Source organism: Lemur catta, chromosome 20, assembly GCF_020740605.2.
Source record: "Lemur catta isolate mLemCat1 chromosome 20, mLemCat1.pri, whole genome shotgun sequence".
Classification (NCBI taxonomy): Eukaryota; Metazoa; Chordata; class Mammalia; order Primates; family Lemuridae; genus Lemur; species Lemur catta.
The window spans coordinates 30,086,446-30,106,136 of NC_059147.1; the positions used below are offsets into that span (position 1 = coordinate 30,086,446).

At 46.7% G+C, this 19,691-nt stretch overlaps 2 protein-coding genes across 2 annotated transcripts in view; one reads left to right on the forward strand and one right to left on the reverse strand.

Moving 5' to 3' along the window:
• Window positions 1-13,996, reverse strand: COQ9 (coenzyme Q9). Its single transcript, XM_045533646.1, has 9 exons — window positions 13,862-13,996; window positions 11,091-11,259; window positions 9,827-9,962; window positions 5,374-5,516; window positions 5,012-5,096; window positions 3,429-3,533; window positions 2,057-2,212; window positions 1,669-1,722; window positions 1-662 (listed from the first exon to the last, which is right to left on the reverse strand). Exons 1-9 carry the CDS (start codon window positions 13,929-13,931, stop codon window positions 627-629), a joined length of 954 nt encoding a protein of 317 aa, XP_045389602.1. The 5' UTR covers window positions 13,932-13,996; the 3' UTR covers window positions 1-626.
• The window catches only part of CIAPIN1 (cytokine induced apoptosis inhibitor 1), a 15,167-nt gene continuing 9,423 nt past the window's right edge, over window positions 13,948-19,691 (forward strand). The window contains exons 1-3 of the mRNA XM_045533647.1: window positions 13,948-14,077; window positions 18,612-18,794; window positions 19,163-19,315. Coding sequence (XP_045389603.1) covers window positions 18,638-18,794; window positions 19,163-19,315 — 310 coding nt within the window. The 5' untranslated portion in view covers window positions 13,948-14,077; window positions 18,612-18,637. The remainder of the gene's footprint in view (window positions 14,078-18,611; window positions 18,795-19,162; window positions 19,316-19,691) is intronic.

Consider the following 19,691-nt stretch of genomic DNA (forward strand, 5'->3'; position numbering starts at 1 on the left):
TGCTTCAAACATATTTATTATTATTTTTACAAACTGTAAATACACTAATAATCCTCCTGCAATGCATGCTGGTGTAATGTGATACCAGGCCTGGGATCACACCTCTGTCCAGCAGGCACCTGTCTCGGGTGAGACAGTTTGTTTCCCGAGCATCTCAGGACCTCCCCGAGAGGGAAGGGGCTGCAAGGAGCACCTCGGTGTGCACATGCCTGAGCTGCGCTGGGGGTGAGCTGCCACCTTGTGGTAGCTTCGGATTTTGACTCTGGCTTGGGAGCCCCAGGGAGCACTTCTAGGAAGGTTAGGACGTGATCAAGGTGCCCAAGAGACCATGACAGGGACGTGCTGGGTTTCCATGGCTTGAATACGTGGAAGAGAGCCTCATTTCTCAGTCACACAGCTGCAGTGCAGAAAGGCTCCAGGAGGCCTGGCCTGGTGTTAGGAACTGAAGAAGTGGCCCAGTCCTGGGCCAGAACCGTATGAAGTACCTTGTGGTAATGACTCAGGAATCCTTCAGCGTGTTCTCATTAACACTTGGTTGTTACGTGGACAACACCTCATACTTTTCAGAGCCCTTTTCATCTATCCACTTGTTTTCTTCCGGGCACTCTAGCTCACACCCCTTCCTTTCACCGGCGCTGGTTTAGACCTGTTAAGTTCTTGAGCTGATACAGGGATGGAAACAGAGAGAGTGGTGAGGCCTTGCCCTGCCCGAGACTCCAATGGGAAAGATCAGGGTTTTCAAGGTGGCAGGTGTGGTTATGATATAGAGACTTGACATCCAGCGTCCCAGGAGTCAGTGCTCTTTCTTTCTTTCTTTCTTTCTTTTTTTTTTTTTTTTTTTGAGACAAGGTCTCACTCTGTCACCTGGGCTAGAGTGCAGTGGCATCATCATAGCTCACTTCAACCTCAACTCCCTGGGCTCAGGTGATTCCCCTCCCTCTGCCTCCCCAATGGCTGGGACTACAGGTAGGTGTGACACACCTGGCTAATTTTTGCATTTTTTGTAAAGATGGGGTCTTGCTCTTGCTCAGGCTTATCTCGAACTTCTGCCCTCAAGCAACCTGCCCACCTAGGCCTCCCAAAGTGCTAGGATTACAGGCGTGAGCAACCCTGCCTGGCCCAGTGCTATTTCTTTTTTCTTTTCTTTTCTTTTTTTTTTTTTTTTGAGACACAGTCTCACTTTGTTGCCCGGGCTAGAGTGAGTGCCATGGCAACAGCCTAGCTCACAGCAACCTCAAACTCCTGGGCTTAAGCGATCCTACTGCCTCAGCCTCCCGAGTAGCTGGGACTTCAGGCATGTGCCACCATGCCCGGCTAATTTTTTCTGTATATGTTTTTAGTTGTCCAGATAATTTATTTCTATTTTTAGTAGAGACGGGGTCTTGCTCAGGCTGGTCTCGAACTCCTGACCTCGAGTGATCCACCCACTTCGGCCTCCCAGAAGGAGAGGATTACAGGCGTGAGCCACCGTGCCCGGCCCCCAGTGCTATTTCTTAATACCAATAAAAAACAGAGTTGGGTATTTGGGATCAGGCTGAACCTGTGTCAGTCTTATTAGCTTTCCAGTTTAAGGCTACAAAACAATGTGGGGTGAGTGACACATGCTGTAGGCATTATAGGGCTGGAGTGGGGTCGGGGCTGGGCAGGGATAAGCTGGGTGGTACTCACTGTCACCGCTGCACCCATGAGTCCTTGCACCAGCGCCTCTCCAGTGGACTTTACCTAGAAGGAGTCAGAGTCAGGTTTCCTTAAGCCACAAGCTGAAAGATGGGACAGCTAGGACTAGTCGGGAGGCCTATGAGCCTCAAAAGGTAGAGTCAAGAGGGCCATGTGCACTGGAAGGAGAGCTGGTGGAGAATACAATCACAAATGGGCAAGGCATGGCCCTTAGGGAAGGGCTGGCACAAGAAGAACCAGCCAGGCTCCCTGGTAAGGCCCTCAGGACTGTCAGCTGAGGCCAAAAGGGAGCAAGAGAACAGCCAGGTGACCAGCTGTGGCCTGAGAAGGATGAGTGTGCCTTCAGAAGAGGGTCTGCAAATGGCTAGCCCCCAGCTACCTGCTTGGCAGTGTGGCCCATGTTCATTGCATCATTAACTCGGTTTTCCAGGAAGCGCCAAGTGTCCTCGAAGTCTGGGGAGGAGTCCTGCATCATCACCAGCTCTGTTGTGTTGTAGATGCCAGCCAGCACAGCTCGGCGGGTGTACCAGTTAAACTGCAAAGAAACCCACCCGGGAATGTGGGTTACCACTATTGTTGTGGGCTGGGTGGTTCCCACTCCAGGCCATGGGAACTCCTGGGCTCCCTCCTGATTTCTCCTTTCCCTCACAGATACATAAGGCCCTGTGGACAATATCACTGCGTCAGACTTGGCTCAGCATCAGAATTACCTGGGAGATTAAAAATGCAAGTTCCTGGGCCCAAGCTCTGAAGAATAAAGTCAATGGGTCTGAATTAAGCACCAGGAATCAGGACGTTTAATAAGCATTCTAGGGGATTTGGCTCCATCCATCCAAGTTTTGGAACTGCTGGTATAAAGACTAAGTCTTAGGACATCTGAATCCCAGGGAAGGTCTGTGATCAGCCAGTTATGAGCAAACTCTGGAGTGCTCATCAGTGATGTGGGGGCCGAGAAGGATCACAGACAGACTGCAACACCTGGGCAAGGCTGAGAGTTCAAGTCCCTCAGCAACTTCTGACTGCTCTGGCAAACTATTCTTCAGAGGACCAGCTCAGCTGCTTGGTGTTTTATTCCTTTAATTTCTTTGCTTTCTAATTTCATTTTCCTACCATCTCTGCTGGTGGTATGTTCCCACATGAGGGAAGTTTATTAGAGCACTTTGTTATAACTCTGGTGGGTGTATCTCTGTGCCCCTCATCCTGGATTCCACGAAGTGCCATCGCATTTTAATTTCTTTTATGGAGGCGTACTTTTTTTTTTATTTCCTACCAGAAATATGATGGCATTAACAAGTCAGATTCTTTCCTGGTGCCTGTTTAAAGGGGCTTATTGATCTTCTAGCAAAGCAGGCCAAGATCGGCTAGGGAAGGAAGCTTCTTTATAAAGCAATGAGTACCTCCGTGGGATTATTTTTTGAAAGAAGAATTCCGCTGCAAAATCTACATCTTAGGAGAACAACAGGGAAATGAGAGTAGAAAGGCAGCGCAATCACAAGGCCCTCTGATGCCTTGTGTCAACACCATAGGCTGGAAGAAATAATCACTGGTTTGTAGCTAGAATGCTGGTCCCTGAATGAAGACGCCCTAGATCCCACTTCGGCTTGTTGTAAGACCTTCCTCATACCTTAGGTGGGAATGACACTGCAGGCCCCCTGTATGGACTTGTGATCAAAGAACTTTCACAAACTTCTTGAAGAAATGCTTAACCCAAGCCTTTCCCAGTATCCCGTGGGCCTGCAGAAAGCACTCACGTCTGTGGACTGGTCCCCAGCGTAATGCCACATGTCGTCCACCATGCTGGTGAGCAGGCTCAGGCTGGATGGGATGTTGTGGGGGAGCATGAGGACGCTCAGGGCCTGAGGGGAGAATGGCAAGGGAGTAAGTACCGCACACAGGTGACAGCGCACAGGCGGCCGGCACCTCATCTCTCCAAGAGGTGTACGAGGGGGCCTGCCCAGCTCTGGTCCTCTGAGATCCCACCATCTTCACCCATGGGTGTGAGTTCCAGGCTAGTAACCCTGACTACAGCTGATGGGAGCCAGGGGCACGGCCCTGTCCAAGGCTGGCACCCCTAGTGTTTGGAATTGAGAATGCAGAGCCAGAGGGTCTAGACTGGTTTCACTAAGCAGGGATCAGGGAGGGCACCCCATTCTGTCACACAGAGGAAGAAGCAGAGATAGGAGAGGAGTCTGGAGGTGGTTTCCAGGACCAAGTTCTAGGCCATTCCTGGGCCCAGTAGCGTTGCTGCCCTTGATGCACCACTGGAACATCACCATAAATTCCTCCCTATTCTTTTGTTAAACTCAAGTTGATTTCTGCCCCCTGAAGCCAAAAATCCTTCCACTAACACAAGTGATGGCATTAACAGACATCGGCTCCTCCTGGTCTAACAGGACAAGGTCTTGCCACTTTACCAACTCTAAAATCCACCAGCTGTGGCCTTTGGGAGCTTGTCAGAGAGGTCCTGGATTGGCTGAAAGGTTTTCTCTTAGTGAAGTAGCCCAGAAGGAAACGCTGTGCTGAATGGGGAAGGGAGACGAGGGCCTAACACACGTACATCCCCTGCTGTAACTGCAAGGTGGAATGAGTTGGGGCCGGGGGTGTGAAAATCCAGTGTGGCAAGCACGGCCAGGGGACAGGACTTCACTCCTGGCTGTGACTCCTTTCACGCCCAGCCTGGGGTTAGGGGCACTCTAGGTGTTCAAATGTCTGCCACTCAGTGGCCAAAATCATGTGCTTAGCAGTCTTCCAGGTGGGCAAAGGACACTAGCTCTCTGAGCCCCTCTCAATTCTGATGTGCTTTGACTCTATACTTTAACTCAGACAATGGCCCACACTGTGACAAGCTCTGAAACGGAGGAAAAAGGAAGCTTCAGAAAAGGAGGAGGGAAAAGCCCTTGGAATGAATACACCAATCCCCAAGCATCCCACTGATAATGTGACAAGAGGTCCCAGTCCTCAAGATCTGAAACATGACAAAGCTGTCATTCAAGTGAAGATGGCCAATAAAATATGACTTCTCAGCTCCTTTGTAGATTCCTTCTCATTACGACCTGCTGGCACACTCAGGCCACTAGGACCCCACCCAGGATGTGACCTAGGACCAGACCACTCACATTTCCAAGAACTGAGACAGGATGGCTCAGAGTCACCCTCTCTGGCACTCCCAAGTTTGGAACCTAGCTCTACCAAGTTGACTAAGTATTCCTGGGTTCATGGAGATCATCAGTGAGCTAACTTCTGAACAGCGTACAAAGTCTTCTGAGTGAAAGGTGCTGAGAATGATAAATATTAATATTGTTATTGCTTTGGGGCCTGGACATGGACTCTGTACCCGGGGCCAGTGCTCAATGTACGGGATCAGCATTCTCAGTCTGGTTTCCACTGCATGCCTCAGGAACTGGTCTGTCTTCCTCTTCCTGGAAGAGGGAAAAGAAAACAGTGTGTCTCTGGGTCAAAGGCAGGGGCTCAGCACTACACCCTTCACTCAGCCCTAGGGAGGAGGTCCCCAGCTCCTGACGCTGGCCTGACTAAAGCTGTCAGACAGGCTGCTGGGTTCCAGGCCCATCATGGCAGCAGGGCTTCGCAATGTTACTCTTTTGGCTCTGCTTGGATTAGCCTCCTGGGGACAGCTGGTGGGACATGAGTCCCCCAGTCCTTAGCTGCCACCCTGAATAATAATGCCATAGGACTTACTCTGCCTGACCCAACTGTACCAGCTTCTGCTCCTCTTCCAGCACACGGGTGAGGCGAGCATTGCACTGGGTCACAAAATGCAGTACCAGCTCGCTGCCGTCATTCCCAAACATGCTGGCTGCTGCACTGGAGAGACCCAGAGACTGCGACAAGGGAGAGAGAAGACAGAAAAGTCGTGGGCAAGTGTAGTAGACCTTCGCCGCCTGTTCACCGCGAGCGCCGCTTACAGTACAGCAGCTTGATTTTCGGTGGGACACGCCCACTCTGCGCTCTGGGTCCGTGTGGTTTTGGTGAAGGGGACCACCACTCATCCCCTCAACGCATAAAGCCCCTTGGCATGTGGGCGAGCACGGGATGCAGGCTCAGATAACTCGAGTCCACAGGGATGGCTCAGGGATGGACATAAGACCAAAGCCGCATCTTAAGGGCCCGCCTTAGGGCTTTTGCCAGTACTGAAGGGAAAGAGGCGCTCCCTTTCCGCTGGGGCTGCCGAGTCCTTTCCAGCCTTGCATGGGAGGCCCCTGTCGAGAAGGAAGCCCACAGAGAAAGCAGATCAGACGATGGAGACAGTCTCTGGTAGCACGGTCCAAGAGTACTGTGCCGGAGCTACTTCCAGGCTCTGTTGTTAAGTGAGCTGCAACATTCCCTTTCTAGTTTGAGCCAGTTCAAGTTATACCCTGACACTTGTAACCTGGAGTCCTAACTAACATAGGCAGGGGCTTGGGAAAAGCACTCATAAGTCCCTTCCTAACAAACTCACTTAATCTAAGTCTCTTGGAAATTGGGTCTCTCAGTTGTTTAAGACAGCATCAAAATTTTTCTTAATGAGTTTCTCAGAGAGTTAACAAAGCCACAAAAGCCCTTTGCTATTCCTGAATACAGCAGTCCTTGAGCATCTACCGGAGGCAGAACCCTGCCAGCTGCAGGGACGGGGCAGGAAAGAAACAAACAAAAAATTAAATGCCAATTCCTACCGTTGGGAGTGGGAACTCCCTTGCCTCTGGTGGAAGTACACAGCCTTTATGAGGACGATTTGGCACAGCAGAGTTGCGGCAGTGATGCTGCTGGTGACTGCATGCTGACTACGCGCCAGGCACCTTGCTAAGCACGCCACATAAACCATCTCACTGCATCTACGCAGCGCCTCTGTCAGGTGGGTGGTATTATCACCCACACTCTACAAATGAGGCTCGGACTCTGCACATCGGCTCTGCCGTAGGGTCACTAAAGGGAGTCTGCAAGGCTGGAGGAGGAAGGGACTTTTTCCTTCCTCTTTATTTCCTATCTGATGTGAGCAGCATCCCAGAGATGCTCCTTCACCCCAGCAGCAGCAGTTCCCTCCTGGAGCAGTCGCTGAACCCTGTTTCAGTTTTCCCAAGCCACTGTCCTCTCCCCACCCTCCCAATGCCCTCCCCAGCCCCAGGTCAGGTGCCAGCCCCAAGTGACCCTTCCTGCAAACTTAGAGACACCAGCACCAGCTGAGAAGCATCTCCTCCTCAGAGGTCTGTGTTTCTCCTCCACGGGACTCTCCTTCAAGCTTCTAGTTTTCATAATTCCAACTCTTCCCTTTGTTCCCTTAGCCCTGGGGATGGAGCTGCTTCCTACAGCTGCTACCTCCATAATACCTTCGAGTATTCTTATCTTTATACCTGGTTAACAATTCTTTGTATGAAATTCTGTCTATTTGAATAACTGGTCTGGTTTCTACTCCCAACTGAATCCTGACTGATACACTCCCTGAAAGAGCAACTCCACTTCTTGGAATTTGTTGTAAAGACATTAATCAGAAATATGCTCAAATATGCGGTACAAATAGGTTTACAATACTAAAAAATTGGAAGTAACCCAAATGTTTATCATCTGAGGTCAAGTAAATCAATAGATATGATGATGCAGCCACTATGAACAACGATGTGCAGAGTAAAAAAAAAGTCAGTTAATCATAGAATACAAAGAATAATCTGATTTTTCCAAATAATCCTGTTAAATTTCTGTCCTCTACTTATTCTACTACTTTCTTTAATGATTCTTTCCAACATTCTCTCCCTCAAAATCTTTGTGTTCTTCCACCATTTCTTAACCTCAGGTCCATGAGACAACACACCTACTGCACAGAGAAAATAGAACCCTTCCCCTGGCAATGCCCTTAATCATCTTCTAGAAACTATTATAAACCTCCAACTGTCTTCTCCAACTTTGCACCTCACATATCTAAGATGAGTCCTTCCATTTGTTCTCCAGACCTCATCATTCTTGCCTTCAAGGAACCTCATATTTTTGATTTTGCTTGTTTCCTCTTGTGTCCTCACCCTCTCTCGTTTCTGAACACCATTAGTGTTCCATCACACACAGACTTCCAGCCCGTCTCCCTGCTCGGTGCACCCAGCTCTCCCAGCCTTCACAGCCAAACGCCTCTCCACCTCCTCACCCACCACTCACCCCACTCCCCACACTGACTTCTGACCCGGCACTCCACCCACATGGCTGCTGCTATGGTAACCAAGGTTTGCTGGCTTAATCCATACTCTCCAGGTTCGCCACCACCATCAGGATGCTCTGACCCGGACTTCTTTGACAGCTTATCTTACTCTACCCTCCCCTTAAATGCCAGAGTTCCTTGAGGGTCTAGACTTCTCTCTCTTATCACATTATACCCCTGCCCTGGGCAACCACACTGACTTCCATAGTTTAATTATCACATATATATGCTGATAATGCCCAGATGTATCTCTCTAGTCCAGCTTTCTCCTCCAGTTCCAGACCTACGTGCTTGATGCCACTCTTGGCTGACTCAGAGATCCCTCATACTCAACAAAGATCAAGGTTGTCCCCGTGATCCTTCCCCAGATCTGGTCCTCTTCCAGTGGACCTAATCTTAGAAAAACCACCCCATTGTGTACCCACACATGCAAACTGTGCACTGCCTTCCACACCAAACCTATCCCCACACCTAATTACTTGTCCCTAGCTCACTGCCATGGTTCTAGGCCAGACAACCTCCTCTCTTCTGGATGACTGGCAGCAGTCCCCAGTGATTCTCTCTCTGCCTCCAGTCCACTTGTCAATCAGCAGCCAAAATGAGCATTCTGAAATGCCAAATGTAATCATCTTCAGTTATTCTTGGAATAAAAGCCTAACGCCTTCACATGACCTTTAGGCCTTGCCTGGTTTGGTCTCAATTCACCTTTCTCCATTCTTACTCATCTCAAGTCTCTCTTCCTTCACTCTCTGCATGGTAGTTTTCTGTGGCTCTTAGCTCAAAAGCCCTTCCTGACCACCTTGAGACCCCAGCCCGTATTAGAACCAGTGCCTCCATTATACAGCCCAAGAGAACCTTTTCTTGAAAGCACTTATCACATTTTCTAGGTATATATTTGATTAATTTCACTAGACTGGAAGCTCAACAAGGGCAGGAAGCGTGTCCATCTGATCCCTGTCATGTCCCCAGGACTAGCACAGTGCCTACGGCACACTATTTGTTCAATAAATATTTAAAGAATGAATGATTCATAGTTTTTTTTAAATTTGAAAGAATAGGCATTAAAATGTTGACAATGGGATCTTTGGTATGATCACAGATGGTTTTTACATTCTTTTTTATATCTGTTTGTAGTGTTCAAAGTTTTCACAATGAGCATATGGTGAAGTCACAGAGTACACACATTTCCCTTGTATGACTTCTGTTACCAAATGTGCTCTTGGAAGAGAGTGAGAGGAGACAACGAAATAACAGTTAAATTAAGTAAGAAGCAAACTTGTCCATGGTCCAACAGTAGGTGCCCTGCAGCAAGGTTGGGATAGGAGACATGACTCTAATTCTCTCAGTTTCTATGCTCACAGACCTCTCATAGGATGGTATGTGGCTGTGCTGGAAGATTCTGTACAACATGGCCTGAACGCGAGCCCACTGCTCAATCTACACAGCAGTCTGTTCCAGTGTAGGAAGAAATGCTGTTAGACTTACTAGGAAAACAAGGTGTACTGGTCCCCAAAGTGGTACCTTCTCTGAGGTTTTCAAATACCACATTTCATTAATTCTAAGATGCATATATTTTTTCATTTAAAAAAAATCAGTGTGAATCATAGAACTGATTATTTGTCATAGTTTAATAGGTAGCATTTTTTTCTTTTTTATTGCATATAAAATGGTGCTTCTTAAAACCAGTGGCTTCTTAGAGTCAGTGAAATATGGTGATTTTGATCACAGATAATTCTTGCCTAATGGGCTGCCTTTAGAACATAAATCTCAAGAACCAATTCCATGGTTTTTTATGATTAAAAAATAAAGCCATTTCTACCCTATCAGGGAAAACAGAAACAAACCCCAGTGAATCTTGCAGCTGTGAGGGGTTCCAAGCTGCAGTAGAGACAGGCATGAGGCCCTCTGCTCTGCCTGGTGTGGCCTCCTCCTGGCTGATGCTGGTCAGGCTGCCCCACCCCCACCTATACACACCTGGGCTCCTTCTGCAATAGCCTCTGCTGTCCACCCATGGGCGGGCACGAACTGCAGGGCTGCCGTCAGGATGCGGTGCTGCAGCTGCTCCTCACTCTCATAGTCCTCCTCTTCCTCACCGCCCTGGTCCGTATACCTAAGACACGGGTACAGAACCCAGCACGCTCACTGCCCACTGTCTGGCATGCACAATGGGCCTGTCCAGAAGGATCTCCTCTGAGCACGTGCTGGGAGGACATTTACTCTTGTACTCAGTGTTTTAGAGCCAACAGAGTAAAATTCATCCTCCCGCTCCCACACAGCCACTGAGAGAAGGCATCCAGTGAGCCGAGGTCATGGGGTAGGAAGGCAGTTCTCCAGCAGCACCCTGTATTTCCCTATGTACAGCCCCTAGCACTATACCCAGACAGCCTCTTTATCTATATTTGCACCAGACAGTAACTCTACGAGGGCAGGGGCAATGGTTACATTCTTCACAGGGCCTGGCATATAGTAGGCCCTCAAAAACTATTTGTTGAATTGAAAAGTACTTTAATTAGGAAACCGGAAAAAATGACAAGGAAGACTCTAATTTCAGATCTACAGGAACTTTTTAGTGGCAGGATTAGGAAGAAAAAAAAATCTAATGAAAATATAAATTATTATGACCTTTCTGGAGGGCAATTTAGCCCCACATAGGTAACAAATCTTTAAATGTACCTGTATTTTAATTCAGTGCTCCCACTTCTAAGGAAAGATTCATACACTTTATCACATTATTGTTCACACCAGTGAAGGAAATCTAAATATCCAACAATAAAAGATAGGTTAAATAAATCTGGTACAGCCATTTGCTGGAATGTTATATAACCGTTAAAATAATGTAAACTGTGAAAAGATATTCCAAATGTACTGTGCAGTGAAAAAACAGGTTCTGGAACAGCATGTAGAGAATAATCAATCATTTATTACACGCATAGATGTATATATGAAATAAGCTTCGACAAACATCTACAAGGATATTCATAAAAATGTTAGCAATGTTATTTGCGTTTGTGATTTTGGGTAAACTTTGCTTTATTTTTGTGAACGTCTCTGTATTGCTTAGATGTTTTAGAATCTACAGGTACCAATTTTATAAAAACAATAGGTTCTTTTCAAAGATAGCCTTGGAAACAATGGAAGGTAAAGAGGCAGGTGGACAGGGGAGGAAGGGAAGGAGGAACAGATATACCCAAGCATGCAAAGTGGCCAGAAATGAGTGGATTGGAGTTCTGGTGCCTACCTGGGGGGTGAATGAGAAGACTCCAGATTGGGTTTTTCTGCCCCCTGTGTCTCAGGATGCTGCTCAGAAAAAGAGGGGGGAGGCTGCTGCTTCTGCTCATCTGAAGACCTCAGCCCCACAGCTGAAGCATGGAAGGCACGTGGCACTGGTGATGGTCGGCAACGGGACACTGAAACAGAAACTGGGGTGCTCAGTCAGGGATGTTCACCAGAGACAACCCTTTGAGATCCAGAATGGTAATACAGACAGGGAGGAGGAAAAGTAGCACAAAGACTCCTCTAGAACTACCTATCCAAGTCCTGGGTTCCACACAGAAATCTTAGGTAAATTTGAAACCTTGAGCTATGATGCAATGGCAAAAGGGGTAAGCCAGGAATCAGAAGGTCCACCTAGCATCCTGGCCTGTTTCTACCATTTGTTAGCTGTCTGGTGATGGGCAAACCATTTCACCCCAAGGTGTAGATTTTGAAATCTTCAAATTTAGAATAATAATCTCTACTTGCTCAATGGGAGTATTGTGAGACCCAAACAAAAAGGGAAAGTGACTTGAAAATCTTACATATTTACATATTATAGGAAGAGCACTGGAGTAGTAATTAGTTCTCAGTACTGACTCCCCCAGTGCTTATATGGTATCTCTGGACAAGTTACTAATTTCTAGCTGCTTTCTCATCTGCAATACTTGCAACACTCTACTTACTTTAGGAAAGATCAGTAGTGTGTTTCCTAAGCATAAAGTCATACTACGTTTTTCTTTCCCAACATTTTATTATAAAAATTTCCAAACACACAGACACGTTGAAATTATGGAACGAACACCTGTATAGCCACCACTAGGTTCTATACATTTATCATGCTCTTTATTCATCCACCTTGATTTTTGATACATTTGTTGCAGATCTCAGTATTCTACATCTCTAAACATTTTAGCATGTATTAATATATCATTAACCAGAGTTCAATGTTCACCCTTCTTTTATTGAGGTGCCATTTAGATAGAATGAAATGCACAAATCTTAGTATGCCATTCTATGTTTTGACAAATGTATACATTTGCATAACCTGAACCCAATCTAAACAGAGAACATTACCATCATCCCGGAAAGTTCCCTTATGCCCTTTCAGAGTCATTCCCATCCATACTGTCCTGCGTTTTTCATCCTAGATTAGGTTTTGTTTGTCTTAGTTTTGCCAGTCCTAGGATTTCATCTAAATGAGTATTTTTCTGTAAGGCTTAACTTAGTATATTTTTGAGACTGATCCATACTTTTGCGTAAATCAGTGGATCTGAGAAAGATTCTTTCCTTGACCAAACTCTAGCCAGGCTCCTCTGAGCCTCATTCTTATCTCGGCCTCAAACATGGCCTGTAAAGACTTGAACACACTCTAACACAGTGTCACTCGAGGCCACACCCCTAAGATGACCCTAGTGCCCTTTAAAGTGGCTGCCTGAGAAAACTCAAGGCTGTCAAAAAAAATGTACTGTTTGTTCCAGCCAACAGTTGGGGCCAGGGCTTGTCTCCCTGTGGGAAGATAGAATCCTAACTTCAATAATTGCCAGCTAGCAGAAACAGTTTGCCTAATCTCGTTTATACTAACGCTTTGTAATCTTACTTTCCTGACTCTACTGATCCCCTAATTGCCCTCATCCCTCCCCTCTCATTTTTCCTTTAAAACACCCAGTTACTTCTGCTGTACTCTTTTCCCTATTGCAATAGTTATTACTGATTACAATCTGTTCTTACCACTTTAACTAGTGTCCAGCTTTATCTTTGATAGATCTTTTGTTTTTGTTGCCGAGCAGTATTCCATTAAGAAATACCATTTTTCTGTCGATGGACACCTGTTTAGCTACGAATATACCACACAAACCTTTTGGCAGACACCCGCTTTCATTTCTCCTGGGTAAATACCTAAGAGGGGATTCACTGGGTCATAGGCATTACTTTTACTAAACATATTTAGTTTGGAATTTTATATAAAAACAAAAGGACACTCATTTAAAAAAAAAATCAACAGACTAATTCAGGGAACAATGATTTTAAAAGAAACACAGAATGGTATGTGTAAAAATATCAACATTTCAGTATATGCAAGCAAAAAATGGAGCTAATATCCATAAAACTTTGAAAAGGAAGCAGACAGCCCCAGAGCATGACTGTGGAAACACTGCGGTTCATGAGAAAATTTTAGGTCAAATGCAGGAGACTGCTTCATTAGTTACACATTTCTGTTAACGTGTCAATGCATAATTCTATTTATGGAAGGCGATTTTGGTTTTCCATTTATGGGAGTGATATGAAGTTTCCTCTTTAGCTGGCTATTTTTAAGAACTCAGATGCAGAAATAAAAATCCTGAGTATACAGCGGTAAAGGCGGTAAGAGAGTATAACAGAATTAGTGAACTGGTGGCAAAATGACTGATTGGGGGGAACAATCTGAGGCTATTTCCACCTGTCCTCTGAGTGCCCCTGGCAACGGAGCTGAGAACGGGCGCGCGACCGCCAGTTCTGCCACCGACGGGCCGTGTGACCTTGGGCAGCCCGAGCCCTCTCTGAAGCCGTTAACGCCATGAAATGGGGGTGACAGGCGCCGCCCGGCGCTGTGGCCCCTCGGAGCGCCACCGCGGGGGCCGAGCCGGGCCGCGCCCGCGCCCTTCACCTCACCTTGCTCGCGGGCCCCCGCAGCCGCCTCTGCCGCCCCGCCCCCCGCCCGGCCGGCCCGCGCCCCCCGCCGCCGCCGCCGCCGCCGCTCCCCGGCCGCCCCCTCACCGGGCAGGCACCGCAGCTGCACGAGCCTCCAGCCCGCCCGGCCGAGCCCGCCGGACAGCGCCGCCGCCATCTCGGAAGCGGGCACGCCGCCCGCGGCGACGCGACGGGAGCGTCCGCAGCGCCACAAAGGGAGGGCGGAAGTGGCCGCGCCGCAGTCTCCTCCTCTCGCGAGAGGCGCGTGCCCGCGGAGACGCCGGGAGCCGGCCCAGGCGGCAGGTGAGAGTGGCCCCGGCGGCCGGAGTGCCCGGCCTCCCCCGACTGTCCCTTCGCTCGTCCCTACGTCCTCTCGTCTCCTGTCCCCACCCCTGTCCCTCGGTGGGGACGCGGCCGCGGTCTCTCCGCCGAGGACCCCGACGGGCTTATCCCCCGGGAAGCGGGGGTGAGGGGCCGGAGCCGGCCCTGACCGCCCCGGGCTCCTGATGGCAGATCCCTGCCCTGTCTGGGCCGCCTCGGCTGTCGCGCAGCCGGGCCCATCCTCGGGCCCCGGGGACACCGCGCCGAGGAGGAAGAGCCCTGAGCTGGGGTCCGGGAGACCTGGGTTCTGAGACCCGGTTCTGCCAGTAGCCAGCATTTGTGACCTTGGGCCTCAGTTCCCATGAAGTTTCTGTCTTGGAGGGTACCTGGCAGCGAAGCACGAAAGCTCAGGGGTGCCTGAGCCCATAGATTGTAACACTGAACCTATGGCTTGTCCGAACCCCCAAGGTATTGAGTTGGTATAATTTCCCAAACTTGCCCGTAGGAAGAACCATCTAGGATGCTTGTTCTTGTTAGCAGAACGGATACCCAGGTCTTTCTCCTGGAGAGTTGATTCAGTGTATTTGGGTGTGGTTCAGGAATTTCCTTTTAACCAGTCCCCCAGGTGATTTGTAAGATTTGCAAGTTTGGAAAAGGCCAGTGTTGTTCATTCTGACATTACTGAGTGCCCAAGCTCTGGGTGGATCAAGGAGATCATAATCTAGAATCACTAAACAGAAATGTAACTGCGAAGTGCTTCACTTGGGTATCATCAGGGAAGGCTTACTAGGAAGAAGTAAATGGTTTTTGGATTAGGGAAAACTGATGACAGGAACATGTAATTCTGTAAATTTTGTGTGTTTGCAGTTAGACCCCATGTTTGTATCTGTTAAAAGTTGTGTTTTGCACACCCACTGTTAACTCTACTCTTTTCAGAACATCCTGCTGTCCCCTGCACAAGTGTGGGGAAGACCTCCTAGGCCAAAACTCTCCCCAAATGTTAAAATTTCAGATGCATAGCTGGATTTAGATAAAAGTACTGCTGATCTTTTCATGAGGTTTTGTTTCTGAGTTCTGTCCACCCATCTTTGAATGAGCCTTTCCTGTGGAAGCTACCACTTGGGTTTTTTTTTTCTGAAACCCCCAATTCCTGACACATACTAAATTCCTGGAGACATAGTCTTTCATTTTTTTTCCTTTGAGTTTTCCTATTTCCTTGCTGATTCTCACCTTAAAAAAAAAAAGTTCTGTGTGTGTGTGCATGTGAGCTTCACTCAGTTAATTTTAATTAAAATTCTTGTTTCTGATAACTGTCAATATTCTCAGAATATTTTATGCACCTCACTTTAAAGGATCTCTGGAACTGAAGCCCAAACTTCAGTCTCATTTTTTAATTTTGGCCCCCTTAAGAGGGACCAAATGCCTCAAGATTTGATGCTTCCTGGATACCTTAAAAATAAACAAGTGCATCTCCAGAAGTTATTCTCCAACATCTGCTTTTACTGCCTGCCAGTAACGTTTTAGAAGAGCCATGGCTGCAGAGTTGGGAAGTACCTAACAAACAAACTCAGTGACCTGACACTAACGCCACCCCTTGTTTGTTATGAAATTGGGCCCCTGAGTCACCACTTCTAAGTATGTTGGCTTAGGTGCTTGACCTTTTTTCCTTATGGGTTTTTTTTTTAAAAGACAGATCCACACTGATGATGAAAAGTATCTCACTTTGGTTTTTAGATATTTGAAAGAACATTGTCTCCTATTGCGTTTGGAAAATGCTGACTGAAGATAGTGGCCATGCCTATTTTTTTGAGGGTTAATGTTTAATAAATGTGTTTTATAAGCTCCCTCTCGCCATAAGAAGATTAGTTTGGGGGGATATGAAATTTACATTCTTCTAATTTACTGATACCGTCCCACTGGAGTGCCGTCCAAGATGTCATAAAGTGCAGCTCTTATACCGTGTAATTTGAACAATGAAAAAGAAGCTTCACATCGCTCCCTGGGGAGTCCTCCTAGCAGGCCTGGCTAAGGAGGAACAGGGTTTTATAGGACTATTTGAAACAAAGGCAAGTAAACTGGCCACAGGGAAGTAGAGGCCCAGAGCTCTCTTAGGACGTTATTTTAGTGAGCTCTGTATTCCAGACCCTGCTGAGTGCCTTACATATTTTTATCTTCTCATTTACTTCTTCCAGCAGTCTTATAAAATATGAGGTTATCATCCCTCCTTTTATTGATGAGAAAATGGACTCAAAGAGGCTAACAACTTACCCAGGTCCTGTACCCAATAGGATCCAGTGGTAGATAGAACCCCAGTTCATCTGCATTCAAAACCTGTGCTTTATAAAATTGCCTCCATAAATGGTGCTGAAAAGGACATCTGGCTTTTTGTTTTTCTCTAGCTATTAAGTAATCTCTTGCCCCTGGTTTCCTTCATGCGGGTTTTTCTGTGAGTACAGTGCGAGGTTGTTGTGGTCTATGGTGGGCAGGGTTGTTGTCATCCCTTTCTATTGTGCCAAGGGAGCACCTGTTCCAACAGCTCTCTGGAAACAGGTCATTTCTTTCTTATAACTAAATGACCAGTAAGCCTTACCCCTATCTTCCCTGGCTGGTTCTTAAATGTGAGAGTGATCCCAAGTTGCTTGCCTTAAAGCTTTGCAAGAGCTCTTCCTGGACATCATGTGACAGTTAAAAGCTTAAGAGTTTCAGTTCTCTCTTGTGTGCTCTTCAGGAATTTAAAACCCAAAACTACATGACTAAGGAATCCTATGTGTCTGATAGCACTTGGCATCCTTTTACTGAGGCTTGCAGTTGGGTCATTCCCCATGGAAGGAGCTAGATAAAAGGCGTGTTAGCGGGAAGATACAAAGACTTTTCATCGCGAATAAGGAAGGATTCACTTCGGAGTGGTGGGAGATGCAGATGGAGCCAGATTATGGAGGACCTGGATCCAGAAGGCTAAGGAATGCTGATTTTGCTCTAGAAAATAAAACCTTCAGAAAATGAGTGACAAAATTAAAGTGCTATAGTTTTTAATAATTAAGTGTAAAGTATTAAATCTGGGCATGTTTTGTGGGTAAAGAGGTGAGTTATTTGAAGTGAACATCTTTAAAGGTGCAGGAGTGTAGTGACATGGCTTAAATTCAGTCCCAGAGTGTCTGTGGTGCCATAACTGTCACTGAGGTGACCACCTCTGCAGAAGTTAGAAGTGTTCAGTGTAAGAGTAATCCATGCTTGACCCCTCGACCACAGCTTGTCTTTGTTTCATTTATTTGAGCTATTTTCAGTCGGAAACTGGTGTCATTAATGTTTAAGAAAGGAAGGAAGAACCGAGTAGAGTGCTATCTCTTGACCTAATTTCATTGTGAGCGTATTATATACTTACCTGAGTATCAAGTGGAGGAGAAAGTTGACCCATAGAGGGAAATTTCCATAGGTTAAAAGCGTGGACTTTACAGTCGGATTTGGATTCAAATCCCGGCTCCTCCTTTATCCACATAACGCTTACTAGTTGTGTGATTTGGGTAAAGTCAATTGCCTGTTTCCTGACTGTAAAATGGGTATAATGTCTAGTTTAAGGCTGTTCTGGGGTTCAAGTGAGATAATGTATGTAAGGAGCTTTGAACAGTCTGGCTAATATTAATCGTTAAAGAAAGACTTTGTAGATATTCTTTTTTTTTTTTTTTGAGATAGAGTCTTGGTCTTTTGCCCTGGCTAGAGTGCCATGGTGTTAGCCTTGCTCACAGCAACTTCAAACTCCTGGGCTCAAGCAATCCTTCTGCCTCAGCCTCCCGAGTCGTTGGGACTACAGGCATGAGCCACCATGCCCGGCTAATTTTTTCTATATATTTTTAGTTGTCCAGATAATTTCTTTCTATTTTTTAGTAGAGACAGGGTCTTGCTCTTGCTCAGGCTGGTCTCCAACTCCTGACCTCGAGCGATCCTCTCGCCTCAATCTCCCAGAGTGCTAGGGTTAGTAGATATTCTTGATCACTGCAGATTCAATGGAATTGAATTTTCATATTTTGATGAAAGAGAAAATATCAATATTCAGTTTTCAAATTTTAACTGTGTTGTTTCTTTTTTAAAAAACATCAAGCTTGTGGTTGGGTTATGTCTACCAAATTTATTTGCCTTCCTTGCCAAGTCACACTTTTGCTTAATTGATGTCCTGTGTGTTTTATATTCTGTTCAGGCTGAGTTGTCTCAAATCAAAGAAGAAATAATCTTTCTGCTTCCAACCTTCTTACTCTAATTCCCTTTTCTTGACTCTGCCAAGTCAGGATTCTCACCAAGGAAGCTACCTGCCTTCTTTGGGAATGTTCGATTAAGAAACCTTGAAATAATGGATTCATTTACTCAGGCTCTTTGGCATCTACAGTAAGGTTTCTATTGTCGTCTCATGATTCCCTAGTGGGAGGTTGGAGGTAGGTTGTGATTCTAATCGTATTTGATGATACTCCATGGATTAAATTGTGCTTTTGTCTCTGCTTGGTCTTGATTCTCTTTTGGCCAATAGTTTTTGGGTCCATCAGCACTACAGGAATGGCAGATTTTGGGATCTCAGCTGGCCAGGTCGTGGCAGTGGTCTGGGATACGTCGTCCTCAGTGGAGGCTCTGAAAGATCTGGTAGAAAAGCTGCAAGTGTTAACTGGCAATGAGGGCCGCGTGTCTGTGGAAAACATCAACCAGCTGTTGCAGTGTAAGTACCTACTCACGCCGTCTTTATGGGGCCAGAGGGGTGCTGGTGGGAGGGCCGCATTTCTGTGGTTCCTTGGTATCTGAGTGTTTGTTTTGAGTGGCACATGGTAGTAGTAGCTGGTCATCCTCTTATTTTTCAGCTGAGATGTAATGAACTTAGAAGTGTAGTTGATTTCTGTGTGTTCTTGTTTCTTAGTAGCTATTCCACGCTTTTTTTTAAAAGCTTACTCCTCGTCCCGCTTCTTGGATGAACACCTACCAGTGTTTGTTCTCCCGGGGCGAGGCCTGTGGCCTCTGCGGGGGCTTGGAAGGGATTGGGAGGTTGCCTGGGCTCCGGTGATCGCTCATTAGAGTCTTCCTCCTTTTCAGCTGCCCATAAAGAATCTAGTTTTGACACTGTCTTGTCGGGTATAGTCCCGGGAAGTACCACCCTGCACAGTACGGAGACTCTGGCTGAGATGGCCCGTATACTTCGACCTGGCGGATGTCTGTTTCTGAAGGAGCCAGTAGAGACAGCCCTAGGTGAGGAAACCTCCACTTTAAAGACCAGTTTGACAGAGTTGAGTCTTTGGGTATGTGTCCAGCATCTCCGTGAGCAGGAGGTATCATGTGGAGATCAATATTCCTATAGCAGAACCTTCTCCTTAGAGGATAAATGATTGTTAAAATCTGAAGCAGCAAATCTTTGCTTTGTGATCTTTGGCTGACCCATTATGTAATAAAATAGAAGGAAACTGCCATCTAAAAATGGGTGCTTAAGCAGGCGAATGGTTAAACTTTGGTATGTCCATAACATGGAAAATGATGCAACAGTAAAAAGAGACAAGCTAGCTATCTGTGCACCAGCTTGGGCGGATCTCAAGGAAAGTATGTTGAGTGCAAAAAGCCAGTCTCAAAA

What these genes read in the sequence shown, in the direction of transcription:
- COQ9 (XM_045533646.1), bottom strand. Translation starts at nt 13,931, where the DNA reads ATGGCGGCGGCGCTGTCCGGCGGGCTCGGCCGGGCGGGCTGGAGGCTC. An exon ending in TCTTCTCATTCACCCCCCAG is followed by an intron (nt 9,963 to 11,090) that starts GTAGGCACCAGA and finishes CCCGTGTCTTAG; the next exon opens with GTATACGGACCAGGGCGGTG. An exon ending in TCATGGGTGCAGCGGTGACA is followed by an intron (nt 663 to 1,668) that starts GTGAGTACCACC and finishes TCCCTGTATCAG; the next exon opens with CTCAAGAACTTAACAGGTCT.